Source organism: Phocoena sinus, chromosome 20 (assembly GCF_008692025.1).
Source record: "Phocoena sinus isolate mPhoSin1 chromosome 20, mPhoSin1.pri, whole genome shotgun sequence".
Lineage (NCBI taxonomy): Eukaryota > Metazoa > Chordata > Mammalia > Artiodactyla > Phocoenidae > Phocoena > Phocoena sinus.
Genome location: NC_045782.1, coordinates 48,162,913 through 48,188,345, shown reverse-complemented (window position 1 = coordinate 48,188,345; position 25,433 = coordinate 48,162,913). Strand labels below are relative to the sequence as shown.

The 25,433-nt window shown below is 51.9% G+C and overlaps 1 protein-coding gene across 6 annotated transcripts; it reads left to right on the top strand.

The window, feature by feature from the left end:
- Nucleotides 1-205: 205 nt before the first annotated feature.
- Nucleotides 206-24,018, top strand: GAA (glucosidase alpha, acid). Of its 6 annotated transcripts, XM_032616789.1 has the most exons (21): nucleotides 206-297; nucleotides 2,994-3,173; nucleotides 3,274-3,690; nucleotides 4,683-4,828; nucleotides 6,493-6,658; nucleotides 6,742-6,838; nucleotides 7,340-7,459; nucleotides 7,540-7,658; nucleotides 7,745-7,876; nucleotides 8,778-8,888; nucleotides 9,398-9,511; nucleotides 9,609-9,693; nucleotides 10,140-10,272; nucleotides 10,638-10,771; nucleotides 19,225-19,376; nucleotides 19,540-19,688; nucleotides 20,702-20,843; nucleotides 21,251-21,394; nucleotides 21,811-21,975; nucleotides 22,283-22,435; nucleotides 22,845-24,018. In XM_032616789.1, exons 3-21 carry the CDS (start codon nucleotides 3,478-3,480, stop codon nucleotides 22,902-22,904), a joined length of 2,535 nt encoding a protein of 844 aa, XP_032472680.1. In that variant the 5' UTR covers nucleotides 206-297; nucleotides 2,994-3,173; nucleotides 3,274-3,477; the 3' UTR covers nucleotides 22,905-24,018. The 6 variants fall into 6 exon arrangements, with proteins under 6 accessions (XP_032472680.1, XP_032472678.1, XP_032472676.1 ...); XM_032616787.1 differs by having other exon boundaries at nucleotides 2,994-3,690; nucleotides 10,155-10,272; nucleotides 20,822-20,843; XM_032616785.1 differs by having other exon boundaries at nucleotides 2,994-3,690; nucleotides 10,155-10,272.
- The last annotated feature ends 1,415 nt before the right edge of the window (nucleotides 24,019-25,433 follow it).

Here is a 25,433-nt window from a genome sequence, read left to right as displayed (position 1 = left end):
CTGGCGGGCTCCAGGATGCTGAGGGCTCGCTCATGCGGGGGCGTAGCGCCCTCTGCGACCCCAAAACACGAGGCCCCGCCTCTCCCCCAGAGCTCTCCCCTGCAAGGTGCGCGCCCCCTGAGCCCCTCCCACGTTCCGGGGAAGCCACTAAGCGCCCCGCCACCAGAGGGCGCATCCCTGAGGCGAGCACTCACTAAGGGCGCCTGCGCAGGGGGCTGTCACATGACCCGCCGCCGCTGCGCTGGTGGGCGCTGGATCCTGAAGTTGCTGGTACGGGCCGGGCGTGCGTGCCCGGAGGTGAGCCGACCTGACTGCTGGACCCGGGCTGCAGTGGTCCCAGCGAACGGCGGGGCAGGGGAGGTCCGCGGCAACCCCACAGAGTGGAGGCTTGGCGGGTGCGGGCAGTCGTGACGCCCGAAATGGGAGGGGTCGATCGATAGAGGGATTGGTCAGTGCTTTCCTACTGGAGAAGTTGAGCACACCGTGCCAGGGCCGCGCGCGGCAGGAGGCAGCAGTAACGACAGTGACCCCAGTAACATCGGGGACCCCGGAAACTCCACGGTTCCCACTCACTGCCCCCGAGCTGGGCGAGGAAGGCTGCGCTTGCCCCCGTTCACAGGGAGGAAGCTGAGGCACAGGAGGTTGAGAACCCTTTACTTCGCTCTGCCGGTGGTGGAGCTGGGCTTTGAACCCAGCTTGTCTACACCACCACCGTGGCCTGGGGAAGCAGCAGTTCTGAGACACTTACCTGAAGGCGGGGTGACCGGCCCACTGGGTCAGCAGTGCCACTTGATCTACTGACCTTCAGTTCTTCCCCGTTTTCTCTCTAAATTGTCAAGCGCTGTGAGTGTGGCTCTTCCCCATTTTAGGATCTCTTCCCCTTTCTAGGCTCTCTTCCCTGTCTGTAAACTGGAAGCAGGGAAGGGCATGGGGTGCTGCCCTGGCCGTGCTTCTGGACACCTCTGCAGCTTCTGAAGTCTGGGTGGGAAGGGCTGAGGTCATTGCCCAAGAGCTCCCAAGTGAGGACCCCTGGACTCCACTCTGAGTTCCTTAGTTTCTGAGTCATTATGATCACAGATGTGTCTGGCAGGGTCAGGTGAAGCTGGGACACTATGTGGTATAAAAAAAGAGATATTAGTCTTTGTCTCCAGCTCCTGGCACACAACTTCTAAAAACCCTGGAATCTTGGGGGTGGTAAGAGTGTCTTTTATATGCTAGTGAGATGACTGGGGGCTTGTAGATAGCTTCAGAATGGGGGCTGGTCCCCAGAAGGACCAAGGCAGGATTCGAGGGTGGGAACTTTCTCCTGGGCTTCCTCTGGGCAGGAAGCTCTTGATTAAGAGAGGGGGCTGGTGATTAAGTTAGTCACCAGCGCTCAGTGATTTCATCATTCATGCCCTACGTAATGAAACCCTAAACAAGTTGGGGTTTGGAGAGCTTCCAAGCTTGTGAACACATTTTGGTGCTCAGAGGGTGGCCAGCCCAGAGAGGGCATAGAAGCTCAGCACCCCTTCCCCATACCTTGCCCTCTGGTTGTTCCTGAGTTGTATCCTTTATAATAAACAGGTAACAGTAAGTGAGTTCTGTGAGTTGTTCTAGCCAGTTGTTGAACCTGAGGAGGTGAGGGGTGCTGTGTGAACCCCGGAATTGATAGTGGCTTGGTCAGAAGAGCCGGTGACAACCTGGGACTTGTGGTTAGTGTCAGAAGTGGGGGAAGTCTTGTGGGACTGAGCCCGCAACCTGTGGGGTCTGCGCTAACTCTGGGAGTTCGTGTCAGAATTGAATTGAATTGCTGGACACCCGGCTGGTGTCCAGAGAATGGGAGAATTGGTTGGTGAGAAAAAGCTCCACGCTTTTGGTGTCATAAGTGTTGTGAATGAACAGTTCACTCTTGCATCTAACGTACTGGTGACCCATGGTGGCCAGAATGTTCCAGGTGACCGGTCTGTGTCTGTGACAGGCTTGGACTCTCTCAGTGACCTGGGCGCACTTCTGCCTGGCGTGTGACTTTTCCCCCAACACCTGCATGTTTCTGGAGGCCATGAGAATGCAGCTCACAGGCCTCCCACCACAGGGAGCTTCACTGACAGAGGCTCAGCCGCCGTGCTCTGAAATCATCGCTGCATTTCCTGCGAGGCGCTGCCTCCTGGCCCTTAACGCTAGGGCAGGCCGCTTCTGGGAGACCTGGACCCCTCTAATGGCCAACTTTGGCTCAGGGAACCCCAACCCTGTGGCCTTGCCCAAGCTTCCCTAACCTACATGGCAGTCTGGGGCTCTTGAATCCACACCGCCCTCCCACGGGGTCAGACCTGCACGGGTGTGTTGGTGCTCTCAACCCTCTCTGGCAACCTCCCCAGTTTCTCTCAGACAGATAAAAAGGACCCCCCTAATAAAATCCTTGCATGTTTAGTCCCATATCAGTGTCTGCTGCTCCTTGGAGGAGCTGGACCAGCAATGTTCCCTATAAAATATTTAGAACATACAGATAATCAAGACACAGGTAAGAACAGTCTTAGTACCAAAGTAACCAGAGTGAGGCTCCAGTGCAGCTGCTGTGACAGAGACCCAGAACCAGACCCCACACGAGCCTGACTGCAGGGGCGGGGAGGGGCTCCGCCTGCCCAGTCCTGGGGGCCAGGCTTTTTCTTCTGTGCTTGGCTGTCCCTGAGTGTTGACCTGGGCTGCAGTGCCCAAGACCCCTCACAGGCTGTATCCACGTCCTGGTCAGCCCAAGAGGGACGGAAGGAGGGAACACTTCCACCCCACTGGCCAAGACTCACCTCGGCCAGTCTTCATACGGGAGCGGGACTTATCTACTGTGGGAACTTGTTTGTTCCACTTGATCTGTCACGTGGGTCTTTGTGTGTTATTATTTTTACAGGCATTCTAGATGCGTTTATTTGTAAAATATTAGAAGACTTCACAATGCACAGGATTCTGCAACTCCCTGTTTGGGACTTTTCTCTCCTTTTCCTTTTTCCTCCCTCCCCCAGGTCTGCCCTGCTTCCTCACCAGACCTCACGTCTAGCCTGTGCGCTGCTGGGCGGCCACAAGTTCATGTCTGGAAGCCGCTTTGAGAGTCTCCTGAGGCCCCGGCCACTCCCTGCTGCGTCCCTTTGAGCCTGGTTCTTCTGTCTGCAGGCCTCCTGGGCCCGCTGCCCACACATGACGAGGTGGCCACCCTGTTCCTGCCCTTTGCTGGGGGTCTGCGCCCTAGTCTCCTTGGCCATCCTGGGGCACATCCTGCTTCATGACTTCGACGTGGTCCCCCAGGAGCTGCACAGCTTCTCCCAAGAGGAGATTTACCCAGCTCGCCAGCCCAGAGCCAGCGGGCAAGGGCCCCAGCCTGTCCCAGGGCGCCACGGCAGTCCCAGGGAAGCACCCACACAGTGCGACCTGCCCCCCGACGGCCGCTTCGACTGCGCCCCAGACAAGGCCATCACCCAGGAGCAGTGTGAGGCCCGGGGCTGCTGCTACATGCCTGCAAGGTGGCCTCCGGGCACCCAGATGGGGCAGCCCTGGTGCTTCTTCCCTCCCAACTATCCCAGTTACAGGCTGGAGAACCTGACCACCACCGAGACGGGCTACACGGCCACCCTGATCCGTGCCACCCCGACCTTCTTCCCCAAGGACATCATGACCTTGCGGCTGGACGTGCTGATGGAGACTGAGAGCCGGCTCCACTTCACGGTGGGCGGGCGGGGGCTGGGCAGGGGCAGAGAGTGTGTGGACAGTGGATAAAGACAGACTCTACGGGGTGTTTGTTTATGCACAGACATGTATTATGCCCTCACCTGGAGTCTGGGTGTGAGCAGACACAGTGCCTACGCTCAGGGAACAGTGGGCCGCTAAGACAGTCACTAGGAGGTTCTACAACATGTTCTAGGGGACAGGGCTCAGGGCAAGGGAGGTTGGTCGCCCCCAGGAAGTGACATCCCAGCTGGGACATAAAGTAGGAGTCAGGAAGGGGAAAGGTGGAGAGGGAGGAAGGGGGGCTGTTCCAGGCAGTGGGCAGTGGGATCCCAGCCACTGAGGGCAGGGCCTCTTGTCTGGTTTATTCCCTGCTGCTTCCCAGCCCCTGGAACAGTGCCTGGCACATAGCAGGTGCTCAGTAAAAAGTTGTCAACTGAATGAATGTGCAGACACAAAGGTGAGAAAGCCTGAAGCACATAATTCAGTACGGCCCTGTTATTTTAACAAAGTAACTGATGACAGCCGTGGATTACTGAGTGATGACTATGTACCAGACAAGGGCTGGGTGTTCTAATTATGTTTTCTCGTTCACCCTGTGACTAGATATGCCAGGTGGAAAAATGTTGCCAGATTCAGCAAATAAAAATACAAATATGAATTTCAGATAACCCAGGAATTAGTCTTTTTTTTTAGTGTAAGCATGTCCCGTGCAATATCTGAGATGTATTTATACTAAAAAAATGGTTTATCTGAAATCCAGATTTCCTGTGTCTTACCTGGCACACCCTACAGGAGGTGCTCTCCTGGCTCTATAGACGAGGAAACAGGCTTAGGTATGTAGACCAATCTGTCCACACGCCCACACTGTGTGCGGCCACCCTGAGACTTGAACTGACGCCTCGCTTCTCTGGAAGGTGAAGGATGGAGTGGACAGGTGTGCAGGGGCAGCCAGCCACCAAGGGCCTCCTGACACCGCTCTCGTCCTCTAGATCAAAGATCCCGCCAACCAGCGCTATGAGGTGCCCTTGGAGACCCCACGTGTCCGCAGCCAGGCGCCGTCCACGCTCTACAGCGTGGAGTTCTCAGAGGAGCCCTTCGGGGTGATCATGCGGCGGAAGCTGGATGGACGGGTGCTGTGAGTGCCCAGTTTCTGTGCCCATTATCTGCTGGGAGGGTTAGGGAGCTGTAGGGCATCGTCCCTGACCCTCTTGTGGTCCACCCTCCTGCTCTGGCCTCCTGGCTGTTCCTTGCCCCGCAGGGCCCTGGTGCTTACTGTTCCCTCCACCCCAAGCCCTCAAAGGCCCGTCCTCAGAAGGGACATTTGGCAACAGCTGGAGACATTTTTGGTTGTCACCACTGGGCATTAGGGTGCAGGGATACTGCTAAACACCCTACAATGCACAGGCCGGCCCAGAACACGGAGCGATCGGCCCAAATGTCAGTAGTGCCTCAGCTGAGAAACCCTGGTCCAGTCTAAAGTGGCAACCCCACTCCAGGCAGCACCCCCAAGCCTGCTTTATTCTACACATACTACACATCAGTATATCAGGCACTGCAGTGATTAACTCGTCCAATCCTCATAACAACTGGGACGTAGGTGCTGTTATTATCCCCACTTTACAGATGGGGAGACAGACATAGAGAGGCCAGGTGCTTGCTGGCAGGTGACGGAGCCCAGCCCAAGCGTCCGTGCTGTCGGCCACTCTGCTCCATGTCCCTCCGGGGTTTGTGTGCCCCCACGGGACCTTACCTTTGCTTGGACCATGGCTGCCATCTGCCTGAGGCAGGAGCCTTTCCTGTTCCCTCCTGAACCGCCAGCTCCTAGAGCAGTTCTGACCCACAGCAGAGCTCAAGGGTATTTGTGGAGAGGATAAGGGTGTTGCTTGGTCTCACCCTCACCTCCCCCCAGCCCACCCCCCAGGTATTAGATGCACCAAAGCATCTTTTAGACTCAAACGCTGTGGCTGTGAGTCCAAGTGTCCGGTGTCGCTCTGGCCCAGAAGCGCCCCCCGGTACCCCCAGCCACAGGGTCAGCAGTTTTGCCGCGGCTGCCCACTGGCCCTGACGCTGGGCTGTACAAGCACCTTTCCCAGGACGCATCCCATGCACTTTGCCCACATAGTCCTACACGAATATGTGCTGGCTGACAAGGCCCTGCTCTGCACCGAACTCTGCTACACGCTCAGAAGGAGGGAACTTGGACTTGCCCAAATCTTCAGAGCACTTGCCTTGTGAATTGCATTTCTTTCTCTTGTGGCCTGTTCATTTTGTGGCCGGGTGTTGTGGACCTGCTTCCAGGACTGACATAGCAGAGGGAGGTAGAAACGGGCTGTGCAGATGCAGGGTGTGGGCTGGCTCTGCAGCTGGGGGGCCTCTCTGAGAAGCTGACCTGCGAGCGGAGTTTGGAGAGAAGTTTTTTAAGCATTTTATCAGATCTTGGTCTTGAACACGCACAGACACCCACAGGCAGGTGAGCAAAGTCTTAACACAGGGGCTGCTGGGGTGCAGCAGGAATTTGTCCCCTGAAATTAGCCGTGATGCGTCTGCCATGCAGAGAGGGACCCTGTACGTGGTTTTTGCCTTCCTCTTGATCCCATGGAACCTTGGGGCACCCTAACTGCCCCTGGCTGGGCAGCTCCACGATGTCTGGGAGCAGTTTGGCCCTCCTGGGAGGTGCTCAGGGCCATGACTCCCAGGACTGGAAGGGTTTTGGGCAGCCCTTGCCCGGCACTTGCTTGTGGTCAGGGCTCGTGGGGCCATTGGCTTCTTATGCGAGGCCACCTGGTCTCTTCCTGGCAGGCTGAACACCACAGTGGCCCCCCTGTTCTTCGCCGACCAGTTTCTGCAGCTGTCCACCTCCCTGCCGTCCCAGCACATCACGGGCCTCGCCGAACACCTCGGGCCCCTGATGCTCAGCACCAACTGGACCAAGGTCACTCTCTGGAACAGGGACGTCGCGCCTACGGTAAAGGGGCGGCCAGGGAGGGGTGTGCGATCGGAGGGGCTTCATGGGCCAGGACGTAAAGCAGGGTGTCTGCCATGTCCCAGCCCGACGTGAACCTATATGGCTCTCACCCTTTCTACCTGGGCCTGGAGGATGGCGGTTTAGCTCACGGGGTCTTCCTGCTGAACAGCAATGCCATGGGTAAGCAAGGGGGTACTGGGGCCCTCCACATCCCCCAGCCAGTTCTGCTTCTGAGCTGCCGGCCAGGGTTTCCCTGGTGCAGCCACACCCCCTCCTTCAGAGAGGGGGCTGGGGCTCTCTGCACCTATCTGACAGGCTGGAGGTAGAGGAGGAGGCAGGGGGTCGGGTCTCATACACTATTCCGAGAAATGACCATTGGGCTGTGGCCTCTGCCAGCTCTGTCCTTCAGTGCCTCTAAGGTGGGCTCTGGGACCTCTGACCTGGGCGGGGTGGGGCTGAGGCCAAAAAAGGGGCCCCAGGCCCAGCTGCTCAGCGTCTTCCTGTCCTGCTCCAAGGATCTCAGCAAGCTGGGCTCAGAGTGACTGTCCCAGGGCCCCCAAGCTCCCTGTGGGAGGACCCCGCCTCTCCAGCGGTGGTTTGGCCCATTGGTGCAGTGCCGAAGGCCCTGGGCAAGGGGGGTGGTGAGTATTTGTCTCTGAGCCCCAGGGCTGCTTCCCCCAGATGTGGTCCTGCAGCCCAGCCCAGCCCTCAGCTGGAGGTCGACAGGCGGGATCCTGGATGTGTACATCTTCCTGGGCCCGGAGCCCAAGAGCGTGGTGCGGCAGTACCTGGACATCGTGGGTAGGCCTCTCCCTGGCCCTGGCCCCCGGCCCCTCCCTCCCCAGCCCCTCCTGCCCGCTCACGGTCGCCTTGGCTCCCAGGCTACCCGTTCATGCCACCGTACTGGGGCCTGGGCTTCCACCTGTGCCGCTGGGGCTACTCCTCCACCGCCATCACCCGCCAGGTTGTGGAGAACATGACCAGGGCACACTTCCCTCTGGTGAGTGCCGGGGAGGGGCCTGGGGCCCCCAGGGTGGGGCGGGGGCAACGAGCCTGGGTCCCGACCACCCTGTGGTGTGGCTGCAGGACGTCCAGTGGAATGACCTGGACTACATGGACGCCAGGCGGGACTTCACTTTCAACAAGGACGGCTTTGGGGACTTCCCGGCCATGGTGCAGGAGCTCCACCAAAGTGGCCGACGGTACATCATGATTGTTGTGAGTGCCCCCTCCCCTCTTGTGCCACAGGAAGCCGGCTCTTTTGGAAGGAGAGGGGCCCAGTGTCTGGCGGCTCCAGCTTTCAGTGGCGTCGTCCTCATGGTGGCCATGGGCACTGAGAATGTTTCTGAGGGTCTTTGATATCGAGGGGATATCAGGTTTATAGACTTGACTCCTGCTATCCAGTCATGTCCCTGGAGACATCTGTCTGTGGCTCAGGAGCCTTACGGCTGTAGGTTGCTTGAACAGCTTAAAGCAAGGGCCGGGTGGAGCTGTGTGCCAGGGCGGCTGGAACCCCAGAAGCTCTGTGAGACTCCTGGCCCTGCCTCCCTGCGGTCAGCTTGTGGGAAGGAGGGCAGGATCTGAGTGGCTCAGCAGACAGACACACTTCCCTGGGCCAGTCCCTGCAGCCAGAGGGGTGTGATTCAGGGTCTGATACAGCTGGGGGGCCGGAGGAGAGGAGGGGGAGCCAAGACAACCAAATGGTCGCCCCCACGGATACCCCTCAGGAGAGGAAATCCGTTTGGAATTGGGCTGATGGTCATTTCCATCCCTGCAGCCCCTCTGAAGGCAGCAGCATCCAGGTCCACTCAGAGCAGGGAGCGGGGAGGGCAGACGCAGACCTTTTCTTTTTATTCAAAATGAAATAAACGCTCCCTGTAGAACGTTTGTGAAACTCTGGGCCGTTAAAGCAAAAGTAACGCCTGCATCCAGGTGTGCCCTTTTTGGCAATGGGGGCGGGGTCACGTGCACGTCCACGCACACGCAGCGTGTTGGCGCATCCGGGGCACATCCACCTGTGCCTCGTTAACGTTTATCGAGAGCATTTTCCCGTTTTCCCAGCGATGGGTGCCGAGGCTTTGGGCGTTTCTCTCTCATTCTGACTGGTTTCTCTCCCCAGGATCCTGCCATCAGCAGCTCCAGCCCTGCCGGGACCTATCGACCCTACGACGAGGGTCTGAGGCGGGGGGTCTTCATCACCAATGAGACTGGGCAGCCGCTGATTGGGCAGGTACAGCAGGGCCTGGGGGGCGAGGGGGAGAAAGCAGGGGTCCCTGGGCAGTGGGGCTGCAGGGGGGGTGGCAGTGACAGCTGGGGGTGACAGTGGCCCCTGACAAGGAAGACCACCCTGAATCCTTTTGTCAGGGGCCCTTGTTTGTGGGCAGCTCAGAAACAAGCTCCACAGATGGTTGCGGAGGCCTTGGGGTCCTCCACATCCTCTGGGCCCCCAGGGGCTTCTTGATGGTTCCCAGGCCTTCCCGGTGGGCGGGGCACCCAGTAGACTCCTGACCTCCTGGTCCAGGGCAGGCCCAGAACCAGGAGGAAGGGGGTCGAGCCTGAGGGGAGGCTGGCAAGGCTCCCAGCAGTGCAGATTCTGGGGCCTCTCCCCGTGCTCCTCCCCTTGCAGTCCACCCATCCCTGGGTTAGATGAGTGAGGCTACGGCTCTGCCTGCAGTCAGGACAGACAGGGCCTCCGTGCAGGCTCCAGGGGCCCTGTCTCCCCTCTGGCCTTTCGTCCAGGTGTGGCCCGGACTCACCGCCTTCCCTGACTTCACCAACCCCGAGGCCCTTGACTGGTGGCAGGACATGGTGGCCGAGTTCCACGCCCAGGTGCCCTTTGACGGCATGTGGATCGTGAGTGTGGCCCCACCCTTGGGTGTCCGGTGGCCTCAGGGACCGGCCCCACTCTCTGCACCAGGCAGGGCACCCACCCCCAGGGCCTCTCTTGCAGGACATGAACGAGCCATCCAATTTTGTGAGGGGCTCAGTGGATGGCTGCCCCAACAGCAACCTGGAGAACCCGCCCTACGTGCCAGGTGAGCTGCCTCCACCTGTCGGCCCCCCAGCACTAGTCGGCTGGGGATTTAACAGCTCAAATCAGGGATTTCCTTCTCTGGTCTGGGAGACTCAAAGCTCTGGTTTCTGAGAAGCTGATGGGCAGCGGCCAGCCCGGGAAAGGCAAGGGGTGCCCTGGGAGTAAGGTTCGTGTGGGGAGACCCCAGCCACGTCATGCTGACTGGGCATGTGCAGCTGAGGCGAGACCCTTCAGAGGGGGTGTTTCAGGCTTTGGCAGTCGGACAGGGAAAAAAAATGGTTAGGAGCAGGCAGACATGAAGTTTGGGTGTGCAGACCACAGCCTGCGGCATCACCTTGTCCTGTCCTTGGAGAAGTGGAGACTGTACAGGGACGCACCCTGTGTCCCAAGGGGTCTCTCAAGATGTGGGGGGCACCAGCCTGCCGGGAGGAGGTTCCAAGGAAACAGCCCCCTCTCCTCCAGGGGTGGTTGGCGGGACCCTCCGGGCAGCCACCATCTGCGCCTCCAGCCACCAGTTCCTGTCCACGCACTACGACCTGCACAACCTGTACGGCCTGACCGAAGCCTTCGCCTCCCACAGGTGAGGGGCCAGGCTGCAGGAAGGGAGAGGAGGAGGCCCTAGCCGTCCCTACATCCCACCCCCGCCCCCCACCCCAGCTCCATGCCTGGTGCCTCAGAGGAAGGGCATGGTGATGAGACAGGGAGGCCAGGGCTGACCAGGGCCTCTGGCTCCCTTGAGTTTGTCCTCCCGGTGACATGTGCATCTTCGAGGGTAAGTCAGGTGGCAGGGCTGACTGCCTGGCAGACAGTGGCGGTGACCTCAGCAAGCCAACTCCTTGCCCCCAGCTTGTCCTTCCTGCTGCACTGCCGGGCACTCTTGTGGGCAGTGGTGGGGCTCCTGGTGACCCTGCTCAACACAGCTCTCTGTGCCCCTGCTCCACCCAGGGCTCTGGTAAAGGCTCGGGGGACGCGCCCCTTTGTGATCTCTCGCTCCACCTTTGCCGGCCACGGCCAGTATGCCGGCCACTGGACAGGGGATGTGTGGAGCAGCTGGGAGCAGCTTTCCTACTCCGTGCCAGGTGAGCACACCTGTCAGGAGGGGTGCAAGGAGCGGAGGGTGGGCCCTTCTCCGGGCGTGTTTGCCCAGAGCTGGGTCCTCAGAGAGATGCTGCAGTGGTATGGGGCCTGTCGCCAACTCATGTGCCATTGGACTCACCTGTGGTGCCCCTCTTCCAATGTCCCCATCTCGGATTCATGCTAACATCAGAATGTCCCTTCTGGTGACCACATTCTGAGCTGCATGAAATAGCATCTGAGCTCAGTCCAAAGGGTGCCCCCATCCCTCTTGTCTCAGTGCCTGGCTCCACCCTGCAAAGAAAATTTTGATTTTTGTTCCAAGAGCTCTGATGCTACAGACAGATCTTAGGCCCAGGGATGGCTCAGGAGCCCTGGGGAAGGGGATAGAGGTGACCCCAGAGGTCACAGCTGAAAAGAGCCTCCACCAAACCCCCCGGCCTGGAGGTGCTTTCATAGTCGCAGGCTTGCTTCCATGTGCGATGCATCTACAGAGCCTCGGGCCACAGGGATGTCCTGCCGAGCTGAGCTCTCAGGTGAGAAGTCCATTCCTCCTTCACAAAGTGGCTGCTGGCTCTGCCCACGGGTGCTAACCGGCTCTGATTTTCACCCTGGGGCCAGCATGGTGGGTCGAGCCTGAGCACATGCAGGCCAATCCACCCCAGAGCCGGATTCCTGGGCTTTGTGTCCACCTGTCTAGTTCTTGGGTTTCAGTTCTGGTGTGAGCTGTTGTTACCAAGCTAAAATAAGGCTGTGCAGCTCCCAGGACCTGCTGTGACCCAGACCAGCACTGCTCACAGCCCCAGGCTGCGCCCCATCCTGCCCACTGGCTTCCAGTCTGGGTCCTGGCTCCCGAGGAGACGAGGAGAGGGTAGCCCAGCAGCCTCTAGTCCTGCCCAGCGGTGGTGGGGTCGGCACGGGGCCCAGATGCTCTGGAAGCTGTCTGACCCTTCAGCAACTCAGGGGACTCACTGACCCTCTGCTGTAACGACGTACCACACCCCAGGTGATTTAAAAACAACAAACATTCTCAGACTGGAAGTCTGATCACGGTGTCGGCAAGGCCTTGCCCTCTCTGAGACTCTAGACAGAATCCCTCCTTGCTTCTTCCAGCTCTTGGTGGTTGCCAGCAGTCCTTGGCCCTCCTTGGTTTGAGGCTGTGTCACTCTAACCTCTGCCTTTGTCATCTCTCGGTCTTTTTCCTGTGTCCTTGTCTTCACATGGTGTTTTCCTTCCTCTTTTCTTTTTTAATATAGTTCCCTGGGCTATACAGTAGGACCTTATTGTTTATCTATTTTATATATAGTGGTGTGTATCTGCTAATCCCAAGCTCCTGATTTATCCCTCCCCCACCCCCTTTCCCCTTTGGTAACCATAAATTTGTTTTCCATGTCTGTGAGTCTGTTTCTGTTTCATAAATAAGTTCATTTGTATCATATTTTAGATTCCACATATACCTGATATCATATGGCATTTGTCTCTAACTTTACTAAGTATAATAATCTTTAGGTCCATCCATGTTGCTGCAAATGGCATTACTTTCATTCTTTCTTATGGCTGAGTAATATTCCGTTGTATATATGTACCACATCTTTATCGATTCATCTGTCAATGGACATTTAGGTTGTTTCCATGTCTTGGCTATTGTGAATAGCGCTCCTATGAACATTGGAGTGCATGTATCTTTTTGAATTATAGTTTTGTCCAGATATATGCCCAGGAGTGGGTCACATGGCAACTCTATTTTTAGTTTCTTAAGGAACCTCCATACTGTTGTCCATAATGGCTGCACCATTTTACATTCCCACCAACAGTGTAGGAGGGTTCCATTGTCTCCACAACTTCTCCAACATTTATTATTTGTAGACTTTTTAATGATAGCTATTCTGACTGGTGTGAGGTAATACCTCATTGTAGTTTTTTAAGATTTAATTGTATTTATTTTTGGCTGTGTTAGGTCTTTGTTGCTGTTCGCGTGCTTTCTCTAGTGGCAAGCGGGGGCTACTCTTCATTGCAGTGCATGGGCTTCTACTTGCGGTGGCTACTCTTTTGTGGAGCATGGGCTCAAGGCGCACAGGCTTCAGTAGTTGTGGCGCACAGGCTTAGGTGTTCCGTGGCATGTGGGATCTTCCCAGACCAGGGATTGAACCTGTGTCCCCTGAATTGGCAGGCAGATTTTTATCCACTGTGCCACCAGGGAAGTCCCTTATTGTAGTTTTGATTTTGCATTTCTCTGCTAATTAGTGATGTTGAGCATCTTTTCATGTGCCTATTGGCCATCTGTATATCTTCTTTAGAGAAATGTCTTTTTAGGTCTTCTGCCCATTTTTTGACTGGGTTGTTTTTTTGATGTTGAGCTGTATGAGCTGTTTGCATACTTTAGAAATTAAGCCCTTGTCAGTCACATCATTTGCGAATATTTTCTCCCAGTCCATAGGTTGTCTTTTCATTTCACTTATGGTTTCCTTTGCTGTCCAAAATCTTATAAGTTTAAGTAGGTCCCATTTGTTTATTTTTGCTTTTATATCTATAGCCTTGGGAGACTGACCAAAGAAAACACTGCTATGATTTATGTCAGAGAATGTTTTGCCTATGTTCTCTTCTAGGAGTTTTGTGCTCTCATGTCTTATATTTAAGTCTCTAGGCCATTTTGAGCTTTTTTTTTTTTTTTTTTGCGGTACGCGGGCCTCTCACTGTTGTGGCCTCTCCTGCTGTGGAGCACAGGCTCCGGACGTGCAGGCCCAGCGGCCATGGCTCACAGGCCCAGCCACTCCGCGGCATGTGGGATCTTCCCAGACCAGGGCACGAACCCGCGTCCCCTGCATCGGCAGGCGGACTCCCAACCACTGCGCCACCAGGGAAGCCCTTGAGCTTATTTTTGTGTGTGGTGTGAGGGAGTGTTCTAACTTCATTGATTTACATGCAGCTGTCCAGCTTTCCCAGCAACATTTACTGAACAGACTGTCTTTTCTCCATTGTATACTCTTGCCTCCTTTGTTGAAGATTACTTGACCATAGGTGTGTGGGTTTGTTGCTGGGCTCTCTGTTCTGTTCCATTAATCCATGTCTGTTTTGTGCCAGTACCACACCATTTTGATTACTGTAGCTTTGTAGTATTGTCTGAAGTCTGGGAGGGTTGTGCCTCCAGTTTTGTTCTTTTTCCTCAGGGTTGTTTTGGCAATTCTGGATCTTTTGTGGTTCCATATAAATTTTAGGATTATTTGTTCTAGTTCTTTGAAAAATGTCATGAGTAATTTGATAGGGGTTGCATTAAATCTGTAGATTGCTTTGGGTAGTATGGCCATTTTAACAATATTAATTCTTCCAATCCAAGAGCATGGGATATCTTTCCATTTCTTTGAATCATCTTCATTGTCCTTTATCAATGTTTTGTAGTTCTCAGCATATAAGTCTTTCACTTCCTTGGTCAGGTTTCTTCTGAAGTATTTTATTTTCTACCTTTTGGCTGTGCTGTGTGGCTTTGTGGGATCTTAGTTCCTCAACCAGCGACTGAACCCAGGCCCACAGCAGTGAAAGCGCCAAGTCCTAAGCACCAGATCACCAGGGAATTCCCCAAAGTATTTTTTTTTGATGTGATTTTAAAAGGGATTGTCTTTTTATTCTCCCTTTCTGCTATTTCATTGTTAGTGTAAAGAAATAACAGATTTCTGTATGTTAACCTTGTATTCTGCTACCTTGCTTTATTTATCAATTCTAGTAGTTTTTGTGTGGAGTCTTCAGAGTCTTCAATATATAGTATCAATGTCATCTGCATATAATTACAATTTTACCTTTTCTAATTTGGATACATTTTATTTCTTTTTCTTGCCTGATTGCTGTGGCTAGGATTGCCAATACTATGTTGAATAGAAATGGTGAGAGTGGGCATCCTTGTCTTGTTCCAGATTTTAGTGGAAAGGCTTTCAGCTTTTCACTATTGAGTATTATGTTGGCTTTTATTATGTTGAGATATGTTCCCTCTGTACCCATTTTGGTAGGAGTTTTTATTGTGAATAGATGTTGAATTTTATCAAATGCTTTTTCTGCATCTATTGAGATGATCATGTGGTTTTTGTCTTTTGTTGATGTGGTGTTGTATCACATTGATTTGCATATGCTGAACCATCCTTGTGACCCTGGGACGAATCCAACTTGATCATGGTGTATTATCTTTTTTTATGTGTTGTTGGATTCAGTTTGCTTTTATTTTGTTGAGAATTTTTGTATATTAAAGATTTTAGCCTGTAATTTTCTTTTTTTGGTAGTGTCTGTCTGGTTTTGGTGATGGTGGCTTCATAGAATGACTTTGCGAGTGTTCCGTCCTTTCAGTCTTTTGGAAGAGTTTGAGAAGGATCAGTATTAGTTCTTCTTTGTATGTTTGGTAGAATTCACCAGTGAAGCCATGTGGTCTTGGGCTTTTGTTTGCAGGGAGTTTTTTTTAAATTACAGATTCTATATCACTTCTAGTGATTGGTCTGTTCAAATTATCTATTTCTTCTTGATTCAGTTTTGGTGGGCTGGATGTATCTAGAAACTTGTCCATTTCTTCTAGGTTGTTCAGTTTGTTGGCATGTAATTGTTCATAGTATTCTCTTATGGTTTTTTATATTTCTGTGGTATCAGTTGTTATTTCTCCTCTTTCATTTCTTATTTTGTTAACTTGGGTCCTCTCTTTTCTTCTTGGTGAGCCTGGCCAGAGGGTTGTCAATTTTGTTTACCCTTTCAAAGAACCAGCTCTTGGTTTTATTGATTTTTTTTCTATTTTTTTAAAATCTCTATTTTATTTGTTTCCTCTATGATCTTTATTATTTCCTTCCTTCTGCTAACTTTAGGTTTTGTTTGTTCTTCTTTTTCTAATTCTTTTAGGTGGTAGGTTAGGTTGTTTGAGGTTTTTCTTGTTTTTTTTTTTTTTTTTTGAGGAAGGCCTGTATCATCATGAACTTCGCCATAAGGACTGCTTTTGCCAAATCCCACAGATTTTGTTTGGCTGTATTTCCATTATCATTTGTTTCAAAGTATTTCTAAATTTTCTCTCTGATTTTCATCATTGACCCATTGGGATTTTTTTGTTGTTAGTTTCTGCTTTATAACAAAGTGAATCAGTTATACATACACATATGTTCCCATATCTTTTCCCTCTTGCGTCTCCCTCCCTCCCACCCTCCCTATCCCACACGTCTAGGTGGTCACAAAGCACCGAGCTGATCTCCCTGTGCTATGCGGCTGCTTCCCACTAGCTATCTATTTTACGTTTGGTAGTGTAAATACGTCCATGCCACTCTCTCGCTTTGTCACAGCTTACCCTTCCCTCTCCCCATATCCTCAAGTTCATTCTCTAGTAGGTCTGTGTCTTTATTCCTGTCTTACCCCTAGGTTCTTCATGACATTTTTTTCTTAAATTCCATATATATGTCTTAGCATACAGTATTTGTCATTCTCTTTCTGACTTACTTCACTCTGTATGACAGACTCTAGGTCCACCCACCTCATTACAAGTAGCTCAATTTCGTTTCTTTTTATGGCTGAGTAATATTCCATTGTATATATCTTCTTTATCCATTCATCTGATGATGGACACTTAGGTTGTTTCCATCTCCGGGCTATTGTAAATAGAACTGCAATGAACATTTTGGTACATGACTCTTTTTGAATTATGGTTTTCTCAGGGTATATGCCCAGTAGTGGGATTGCTGGGTCATATGGTAGTTCTATTTGTAGTTTTTTAAGGAACCTCCATACTGTTCTCCATAGTGGCTGTACCAGTTCACATTCCCACCAGCAGTGCAAGAGTGTTCCCTTTTCTCCACACCCTCTCCAGCATTTATTGTTTCTAGATTTTTTGATGATGGCCATTCTGACCAGTGTGAGATGATATCTCATTGTAGTTTTGATTTGCATTTCTGTAATGATTAATGATGTTGAGCATTCTTTCATGTGTTTGTTGGCAGTCTGTATATCTTCTTTGGAGAAATGTCTATTTAGGTCTTCTGCCCATTTTTGGATTTTTTTTTTTTTCTTTTAGTAGCATGTTGTTTAGTCTCCATGTAATTTGTTCTCTCTGTGGTTGACTTCCAGTTTCATGCTGTTGTGGTCAGAAAAGATGTTTGAGATAATTTCTATCCTCTTAAATTTGTTGAGGCTTGTTTTATGTCCTAGTATTTATATAGTCTATCCCAGAGAATAGTCCATGTGTACTTGAAAAGACTGTGTATTCTGGGGTTTTTTTGGATGTAATGTCCTGAAGATATTAAGTCTGTTTTATTGTGTCATTTAGGATCTCTGTTGTCATATTGATTTTCTGTCTGGAAGATCTGTCCATTGATGTCAGTGGGATGGTAAAGCCTCGTGTTATTATTTTTATTCCCATCAATTTCTCTATGTCTTCTAGTATTTGTTTTATGTATTTAGGTGCGCCTATACTGGGTGCATATATGTTAATGAGTGTAATATCCTCTTCTTATATTGATCCTTTTATCATTATATAGTGTGCTTCTTTATCTTTCTTTATGGCCTTTATTTTTTTGAAGATACAGAATTATATTTAATCATTTTTTGTTGTTAATAAAAGTCATTTTGAATGTTCACTTTGACAATCAAAGATCCTATTGCCCTTTAGCATGGTGCAGCCCAAGGTTACCTGTGGTTACTTCAGGTAGCCACACTACAGTCAAGGGCACCATCCCCCTCTCATCTTCAACTCTGAGCGAATAATAGCCCACATGCACACCCCTGCCACTTAAGTTTCTAAAGATTCCTATTAGCAGAGGAATGAGAACCCTGTCATCTAGGAAATTTTAGTAGCACAGCGTCTAAAGAAATGGCAACTAATAGCTACAGTAGAAAACAGTAGCTAGCAAATTTCATGCATGGGTCAGAATTCTGTATTTTTATATTCCCATCTTAGTTTAAAATACTAAGCCTCAATGACCTGTAACGTGAGAAAGAGTTGGTTACACCTGGGTCACTGATGAGAAAACAAGATCTCTGAAAATGTTGTATGGGCTTTGTTTTAAAGTCTGTTTTGTCTGATACGAGTATTGCTACCCCCACTTTCTTGTCATTCCCATTTGCATGAAATATCTTTTTCCATCCTCTCACTTTTAAGCTATGTGTGTCCTTTGCCCTAAAGTGGGTCTCCTGTAGGCAGCACCTTGTAGGCTCTTGTTTTATTATCCAATCTGCCACTCTGTGTCTTTTGACTGGAGCATTTAGTCCATTGACATTGAAGGTAATTATTGATATGTGTTTGTTGCCATTTTAAACCTTGTTTTCCATTTGATTTTGTATTTCTTCTTCTTTTTTGTTTCTCCTTTTATGGTTTGATGGTTTTCTTTTGTATTTTCCTTGTGTTCTTTTGGGTTTTGTGAATCAATTTTATGTTTTTGATTTGTGGTAACCTGTTTTTCAAGTATGTTAACCTGTTACTATATCTACTTGCTTTAGACTGGTAGCCATACAGGCTCAAACACATTCTGAAAAAAAAAATCTATATTTTATTACTCCCCTCCCCCACATATTATGATTTTGATGTCCTCTTACATTTTCATGTTTATCCCTTTGCTGTTCATTGTAGTTATCATTGCTTGCACAAATATATTTTTGATTTTTTTTTTTAAATCTTTGTACTGGCTTAGGTGATTTACTTTCCAATTCTGATTTTCTTTTTCCTATAGAGTCTTGCTTCTTTTCTATTTAGAGAAGACCTTTCAGTATTTCTTTTAGGATAGGTTTAGCATTGCTGTATTCTGTTAGTTTTTGCTTGTCTGAGAAATTCTTTATCTTCCCTTCTATTCTAAATGATAACCTTGCTGGGTAGAGTATCCTAGGTTGCAGGTTTTTCCCTTTCAGGACTTTGAATGTATCTTGCTACTCCCTTCTGGCCTGCAACCTTTCTGTAGAGAAAGCAGCTGATAGCCTTATGGGGTTCCCTTGTAATTAACTTTGTTTTTCTCTTGCTGCCTTTAGAATCCTCTTTAACTTTTGCCATTTTAATTATGTCTCGGTGTAGGTCTGTTCGGGTTCATCTTGTTTGGGACCCTCTGTGCTTCCTGTACCTGGTTCCCTCTTCTGATAAGGTCACCAGTCATGGTGAATTAGGATCCACCCTAACGTCCTCTTCTCAACCTGATTACATCTTCAAGGACCCTTTTTCCAAATATGGCAACCAGGGGTTAGGACTAGAACTTACTTTGGAGGGAAATACAGTTCAGCCCTAACGGGTCTGGTTTGCCCTGCCCACCCTGCGAGCTAGGGAGCAGATGCGGCTTGTCATTCTGCTGACCACAAGTGCAAGGTGCAGTGGCCATTGGTGTACTGACCATCAGGTGGGGGCTGGGTGGGAGGGGCTTTGGGAGGGATCCTTGCCTCCAGCCAGTTCAACAGACATGTCTGTCAGGCTCCTTGGCCCTAGACTGCTCCTACTGTAGCAGCTGGAGGCCCATCTGACTCTGCCCTCCAGAAATCCTGCTCTTCAATCTGCTGGGGGTGCCCCTGGTGGGGGCCGACATCTGTGGCTTCCTGGGCAACACTTCGGAGGAGCTGTGTGTGCGCTGGACCCAGCTGGGGGCCTTCTACCCCTTCATGCGGAACCACAATGGCCTGAACAACCTGGTAGGGCGGGGGCGGCAGGGGATGCCGTGCCCTGGGGAATGCCACTTTCTGTGCCAATGAGCCCAGCACTGGCTGGCCCGAAGTGCTGGGTCTCCTGGGGTGGGGGGACCTCGGAGTCCATGGTCCTAGATCCCAGGTGCTTCCTCCACTCCCTCCACTGCAGCCGCAGGAGCCGTACAGGTTCAGCGAGACAGCACAGCAAGCCATGAGGAAGGCCTTTGCCCTGCGCTACATGCTGCTGCCCTATCTCTACACGCTGTTCCATGGGGCCCACGTCAGAGGCGAGACCGTGGCCCGGCCCCTCTTCTTGGAGTGAGTGCCTGGGTTGGGAGTGATGGCCTCCGGCCCACTGACCCCAGGGCAGCTAACCTGCTGCAGGGGGTGTTCTGGGCACTGAGAGAGGAAGGAGGTTGCAGCAAAATCTGGGCACTCCCCACTGAGGTGCCCCCCCTGAACCCCCAGTTCCCACCCATTAGATTCCAGCTCAGGGCAGGGAGCACTGGATAACGGAAAAACCCAGGATGAACACTGAGTACAGACCAGGCCTCCCAGATGGTAAAACAAGTTATAAGACTATCATGATTGAATCCATCTGGGGCTTAAGGGGACAAGACCACTAAAGAAATCCAATAGATATCCCCCAAGTAGGACTTAGCATATCTAAGAAGTTACCGTACCATAAAATGGCACCTCGAATCAGAGGATTAAAGGATTCTCCAGTAGTAAGGTAATTAGTTAGCTATTTGCAAAAATCAACTTATTTTCCACTCATCTGTACAAACCTAAGTTCCAAATGATTACGTAGTTAAATGTCAAAAATTAAGCTGTAGAAAAGCTGCAGGAAAACAGAAGTGAATGCTTCTCTGTGACCTGTCAGGAGTGGGCTTTCTAAGCATCAAAAGCAAAAAAACAAAGGGAAGGAGGTTTCATTTAGGAAAAAAAAGTAACACTTCTTTGAACATAAGCAGAAAAATATTAAAACTGCTCTGAACATAGATTGTCAAGGCAATCGAATGGGAGAAAACATTATCAACAAAATGACAGTCACTGTCCCTAATGTACAGAAACTCAGACCAGGGGCAAGAGCCAGATAGACATGTGGGCAAGAACACAACTTGCAAACAGGTAATGTGAACAGGTCATGCCCAAGTAGTCGGGCAGGGAGAGGTTATTCTTGGCTCCTGCCTTGACTTAAGCTGGCCAGAACCGGCCGTGCCACATGTAACCCAGGTCCTCTGGCTCCTGTCCATGCCTCCCCATGGGTCCCTTGAGCCCACTGACCTCAGAGGTCACCAGGCCCCCCTGCCCGTCCCTCCTGTTTGAAGGTTCCCCGAGGATCCCCGCACCTGGACAGTGGACCGCCAGCTCCTGTGGGGGGAGGCTCTGCTCATCACCCCGGTGCTCAAGGCCGGGAAGGTTGAGGTCACTGGCTACTTCCCCCGCAGCACGTGGTACGACCTGCGGATGGTGAGTCCTGGGGCCCTGAAACTTGGGAGGACGGGGGAGATGGAGCGGGTCTTCCCTCCAGCACCATCCGTGTGGACCAGAGAGTGAAAAAGGAGTCCTGGCTACATGAGGGCCCTCACCTGGGTGCTCCATCAGCATCTTCCTGTGTGAGCCTTACAGGACCCATTTTCCAGATGGAGAAACCGAGGCTGAGTAGGTGACTTGCCACCGAGCTGAGCTGGGACTCCAGTTCTGCTCCCAAACTCCTGCCCCTTCTTGCGTCCTCTGACCTGCCCTACCCGAGCCCTGGCTCAGGCCTCGCATGCTCTGTCCCCACCATGTGGCCAGATCTTTGCTCCCAGCTCCCGACAACAGCACAGGAGCTTGGCAATGCCCAGGACCCTTTGTGACATGACATCCCCCTCCAGGTGCCAGTGGAGGCCTTTGGCAGCCTCCCACCTCCTGCACCCCTCACGTCTGCCATCCACAGCGAGGGGCAGTGGGTGACACTGTCCGCCCCACTGGACACCATCAACCTCCACCTCCGGGCCGGGCACATCATCCCCATGCAGGTACTTGGGCCGGGCCCCTAATCCTATTTGTCCAGCCCTGGGGTTGCTGGGACCCCACATGCCTCTGTTCAATTGGGGGTCTGCCCCCAGGCAGAGATGATCCTTCTGAAGGTTGAGGATGAACTGGGCTGGGGAAGGACAGGATACATCCTTGCACTCACTTGCTCCTGGGCCTGGTGAAGGAGAGGCCTGTTTCATTGGCCTTTCTCAGAAAACAGTCTGTCAGTCAGTCTGCAAACCTCTCTGGGCCTCACGTCCTCTGAGGTGTACACGGGCCTCCAGGCCGCTCGGCCGTGGGCTGTCCTGCGGATCCTGGTTTCTTCTAGCACGGCACTGTCCCAGCCTAGTGCTCCTCACGCCTGGGTCTGGAGGCCTCCACCAGGTTTGGGACAGTGACGTGGGCCACCCCCTCCCAGGGCCCTGGCCTCACAACCGCAGAGTCCCGCAAGAAGCCCATGGCCCTGGCCGTGGCCCTGACTGCGAGCAGGGAGGCCCGAGGGGAGCTGTTCTGGGACGATGGGGAGAGCCTAGGAGTGCTGGACCGTGGGGCGTACACGCAGGTCATCTTCCTGGCCAGGAACGTGAGTTCTGGGATCTGCCTAGGCTGGAGGCTGTCTTGGGGTGATTATCCTGACTTGGTGAGGGGAGCTGGCCTGGGGTCCTGGGATGGCCACCTGTCCCTGGGTCAAGCAGACTGAAGGGGAGAAGAGCCCGTAGGCCAACTGCCTTGGCTGGAGTCCCCTGCACTGCGCCAGTGTCCTAGGGTTTGCACGGGGTGTGCTGCCGACCTGCCCTCCCCATCTGCTGTCCAGAGGCCCTGCGCTGGTGGGGCTTCCTGCCCCAGGCCATCTGCTCACACCTCTGGTCCTGTCTCTCTGCTTCGGCCAGAACACCATCATGAACCAGCTGGTGCACGTGAGCAGTGAGGGGGCTGGCCTGCAGCTGAGGAAGGTGACCGTCCTGGGGGTGGCCACAGCCCCCCAGCAAGTCATCTGCAATGGCGTTTCTGTATCCAACTTCACCTACGGCCCTGACACGGAGGCAAGAGAGCCTACATTTGAGGCCAGAAGGCCTGTCCCTGAGGGTGGGCGAGGGGGCGGGAGGTGCCCGCTGAGCTGGCATCATGGGATTCCCTGTCCAGAAGGGAGAGGACACTCAGGCCTTACAAGGGGCGGAGAGGAACTGATCCTTGTGGGGAGGAGTGGGAAGGTTCAGTCCCCTCACACTTCACATCTTTTCCCTGCCTGTGTCCACACTGTCAGCCCCTGGTTAAAGGGCAGCTCATTTCCAAAGCAAATTAAGGCGGCCACTGCCAAGAGTGCTCAGAGGGAACAGAGCGAGACGCTCCCAGGGCTAGGTCAGACCCCATGTCCACCGTCCACCCATGTCCACAGACTGCTGTCTGCCCCACCTCTGTTGCCAAGCAAATTTTCCTATTTCTTGTCCCCAGACCCTGGACATCCCTGTCTCGCTGACGATGGGAGAGCAGTTCCTCATCAGCTGGTCTTAATCTGGGGCCCAGTGGTGTGCTGCTCCTTTACAGACCTCCCGGCAGCCCAGCACCTGCAGCCTCAGCCGGCGGTATGTGGGCCTTGGATCAGATCACTTACCCCGAATCGCATGTCACTGACATCCCTGAACACCCGGATCTGCTTGTGAGTCTGCCCCCCCAGGCTCTGGGCCAGCAGCTCTTCCGAGTCTTCTGTCCAGATCCCAGTCGGGTCAGTGCCCTGAGGGGTGCCCTGTTTACTGGAAGATTTGCTTTGGTGTAGCCTGTCACTGTGACGCATGCAATGTCAGTCACCACTGCCTGCCTGTGACGCAGAGGTGGTGCTTGGTATGGGGTGGTACCTGCACCCCAAGGTCCTGCCTTGGGCAGCTCTGCTGCTGCTCTGACCTGATGAAAGCAGAGCTGGGAGGCCGCTGCAGACTGCTTTCTGGGCAGCTGCCCCCGACAACGAGTGGAGGCTGTCCACCAGTCTGACAAGTGGGCCTAGACACTCAGCAGAATTCACAGGACTTGGGGATCCCTTAATCTGAAGTGCAATTATTTTTAATAAAAGGGGCATTTGCAATCAAGCTTCTGCCGGTCCTTCTGAGATTCAGGGTAAGGAGGATGTGTCTAGAGGCCCTGACACAGAAGCAGGACTCCTTCCCTGATGGGCCCCTGGACGTTCCCAGGCAGGGTGTGCATGCTCAAAGCAGCACCCTCACGTCCCCACCTCACACCCTAGTATCACCCACCTCTAAGATGACTCGAAAACAGCCAGCCAGGCCTGGTGTCAGTCATGTGGTGGGAGATACACCCTCCCCCGACCCTGCCCAACGGCTATGTAGACTAAGCTGCTACCCCCAACACCTCTGTTCCCAGGCAACAGCTGGTCTGCTTTTGGTCACTGTAGACTAGTTTACATTTTCTGGAATTTTATATAAATGGAATCATATAGCATGTATTTCTTTTGGTCTAATTAATTAGTCTATTTTGAGATTTATCCATGTTGTGTGCTTTTTAATTGCCAAATAGTTTTCCATTGGATAGAGGTGCCACATTTATTAAATTTACATGGATGTAAGGATTGTTTTCAGTTTTTGACTATTGTGAATAAAGATGATGTAATCATGGACCAGTCTGTGAACGGACATGTTTTCATTTCTCTTGAGCAAACACCGCAAGTGTGATATGGTCAGGTCATATGGAGGGTGTGTGTGTGACTGAACTGTTTTCCAAAGTGGGTGACCCACTCTGCACTCCTACCAGCCTTGCTGTCGCTTGGTGTGGTCTGTATGCTCATTTTCAGCTGTTCCAGTGACAGTGGATCTCGCAGGTCTGATTTGCAACTGAAGATGGCGAGCATCTTTCATGGACTTGTCACCCATAAATCTTCTCTGGTGAAGTGTCTGTTCAGGTATCTTGCCCATTTTTTACTTGGATTTGTTGACCTTATTATTGAGTTACAAAGTACATTGTTTTTCCAATTGCTACCATAACAAATTACCACAATCTCTGTGGCTCAAAATAACACTTTATTCTATCACAGTTCTGTAGGTCAGAAATTTGACACGGTCAGCTGGGCTAAATTAGGTGTCAGCAGGGCAGCTTCTTCTCTGGAGGCTCCAGGGGAGAATGTGCTCCCCTGGCTCATGCAAGTTGTGGGCAGAATTCGGTCTCCTGAGTGTATGGGTGTGAGGTCCACATGTCCCTGTGGTTGAGCCAGACGTCCTCCTCAGCTTCTAGAGGCTGCTCCATATCCTGGCTCATGGCACCTTCATCTTCAAATCCAGCAATGGTGGGCTGAGTCCTTCTCACCCCAGAGGATCAATCCTGCCTCTTCCATTATACCACTCTCTGACCCACGGTAGCCCAGAGCATTCTTGACTTTAAAGGGCGCATGTGATTAGATAGGGTCCACCTGGATAATCTAGGATACTTTCATCTCAATCTTTAATTACACCTGCAAAGTCTTTACCATTTAATGTAGCATATTCACAGGTTCCAGGGATTAAGATGTGGGCATTTTGGGGGGACCACCATTCTACCTACACTTAAAGTTCTTGATATTTTCTAGTTTAAGTCCTTTGTCAAGTATATGCTTTGCAAATATCTTCCCCCCTTGCTCATGCCCTTTCTGTCTTTAAGTATAATTTTACAGGAGGAAGTATAAGATTGCCCGATTTCTGAGGTATAGTTCACATACCACACAATTTTACCACTTTAAAATGTACAATTCAGTACTTTTTAGTACATTCACAGAATTGTGCAACACTTACCTCTGTCTAGTTCCACATTTTCATCACCCCCAAAGAAGCCCTGTCCCCTTTAGCTGTCACTCCCTATTTCCACCTCTCAGCCCCCAGAAAACCACTAATCTGCTTTCTGTCCTATGGATTTACCCATTTGGGACATTTCACAGAAACGGAAACACTGTGGCCTTTTGTGACTGGCTTCTTCCAGTTAGCCTATTTTCAAGGTTCATCCATACTGCGACGTGTCAGCACTTCATCCTTTCCTATTGCCAAATAATATTCATGTGTACTTACC

What these genes read in the sequence shown, in the direction of transcription:
- GAA (XM_032616784.1), top strand. Translation starts at nt 3,166, where the DNA reads ATGACGAGGTGGCCACCCTGTTCCTGCCCTTTGCTGGGGGTCTGCGCC. An exon ending in GGCAGCCGCTGATTGGGCAG is followed by an intron (nt 8,889 to 9,397) that starts GTACAGCAGGGC and finishes CCTTTCGTCCAG; the next exon opens with GTGTGGCCCGGACTCACCGC. An exon ending in ACAATGGCCTGAACAACCTG is followed by an intron (nt 19,377 to 19,539) that starts GTAGGGCGGGGG and finishes CCTCCACTGCAG; the next exon opens with CCGCAGGAGCCGTACAGGTT.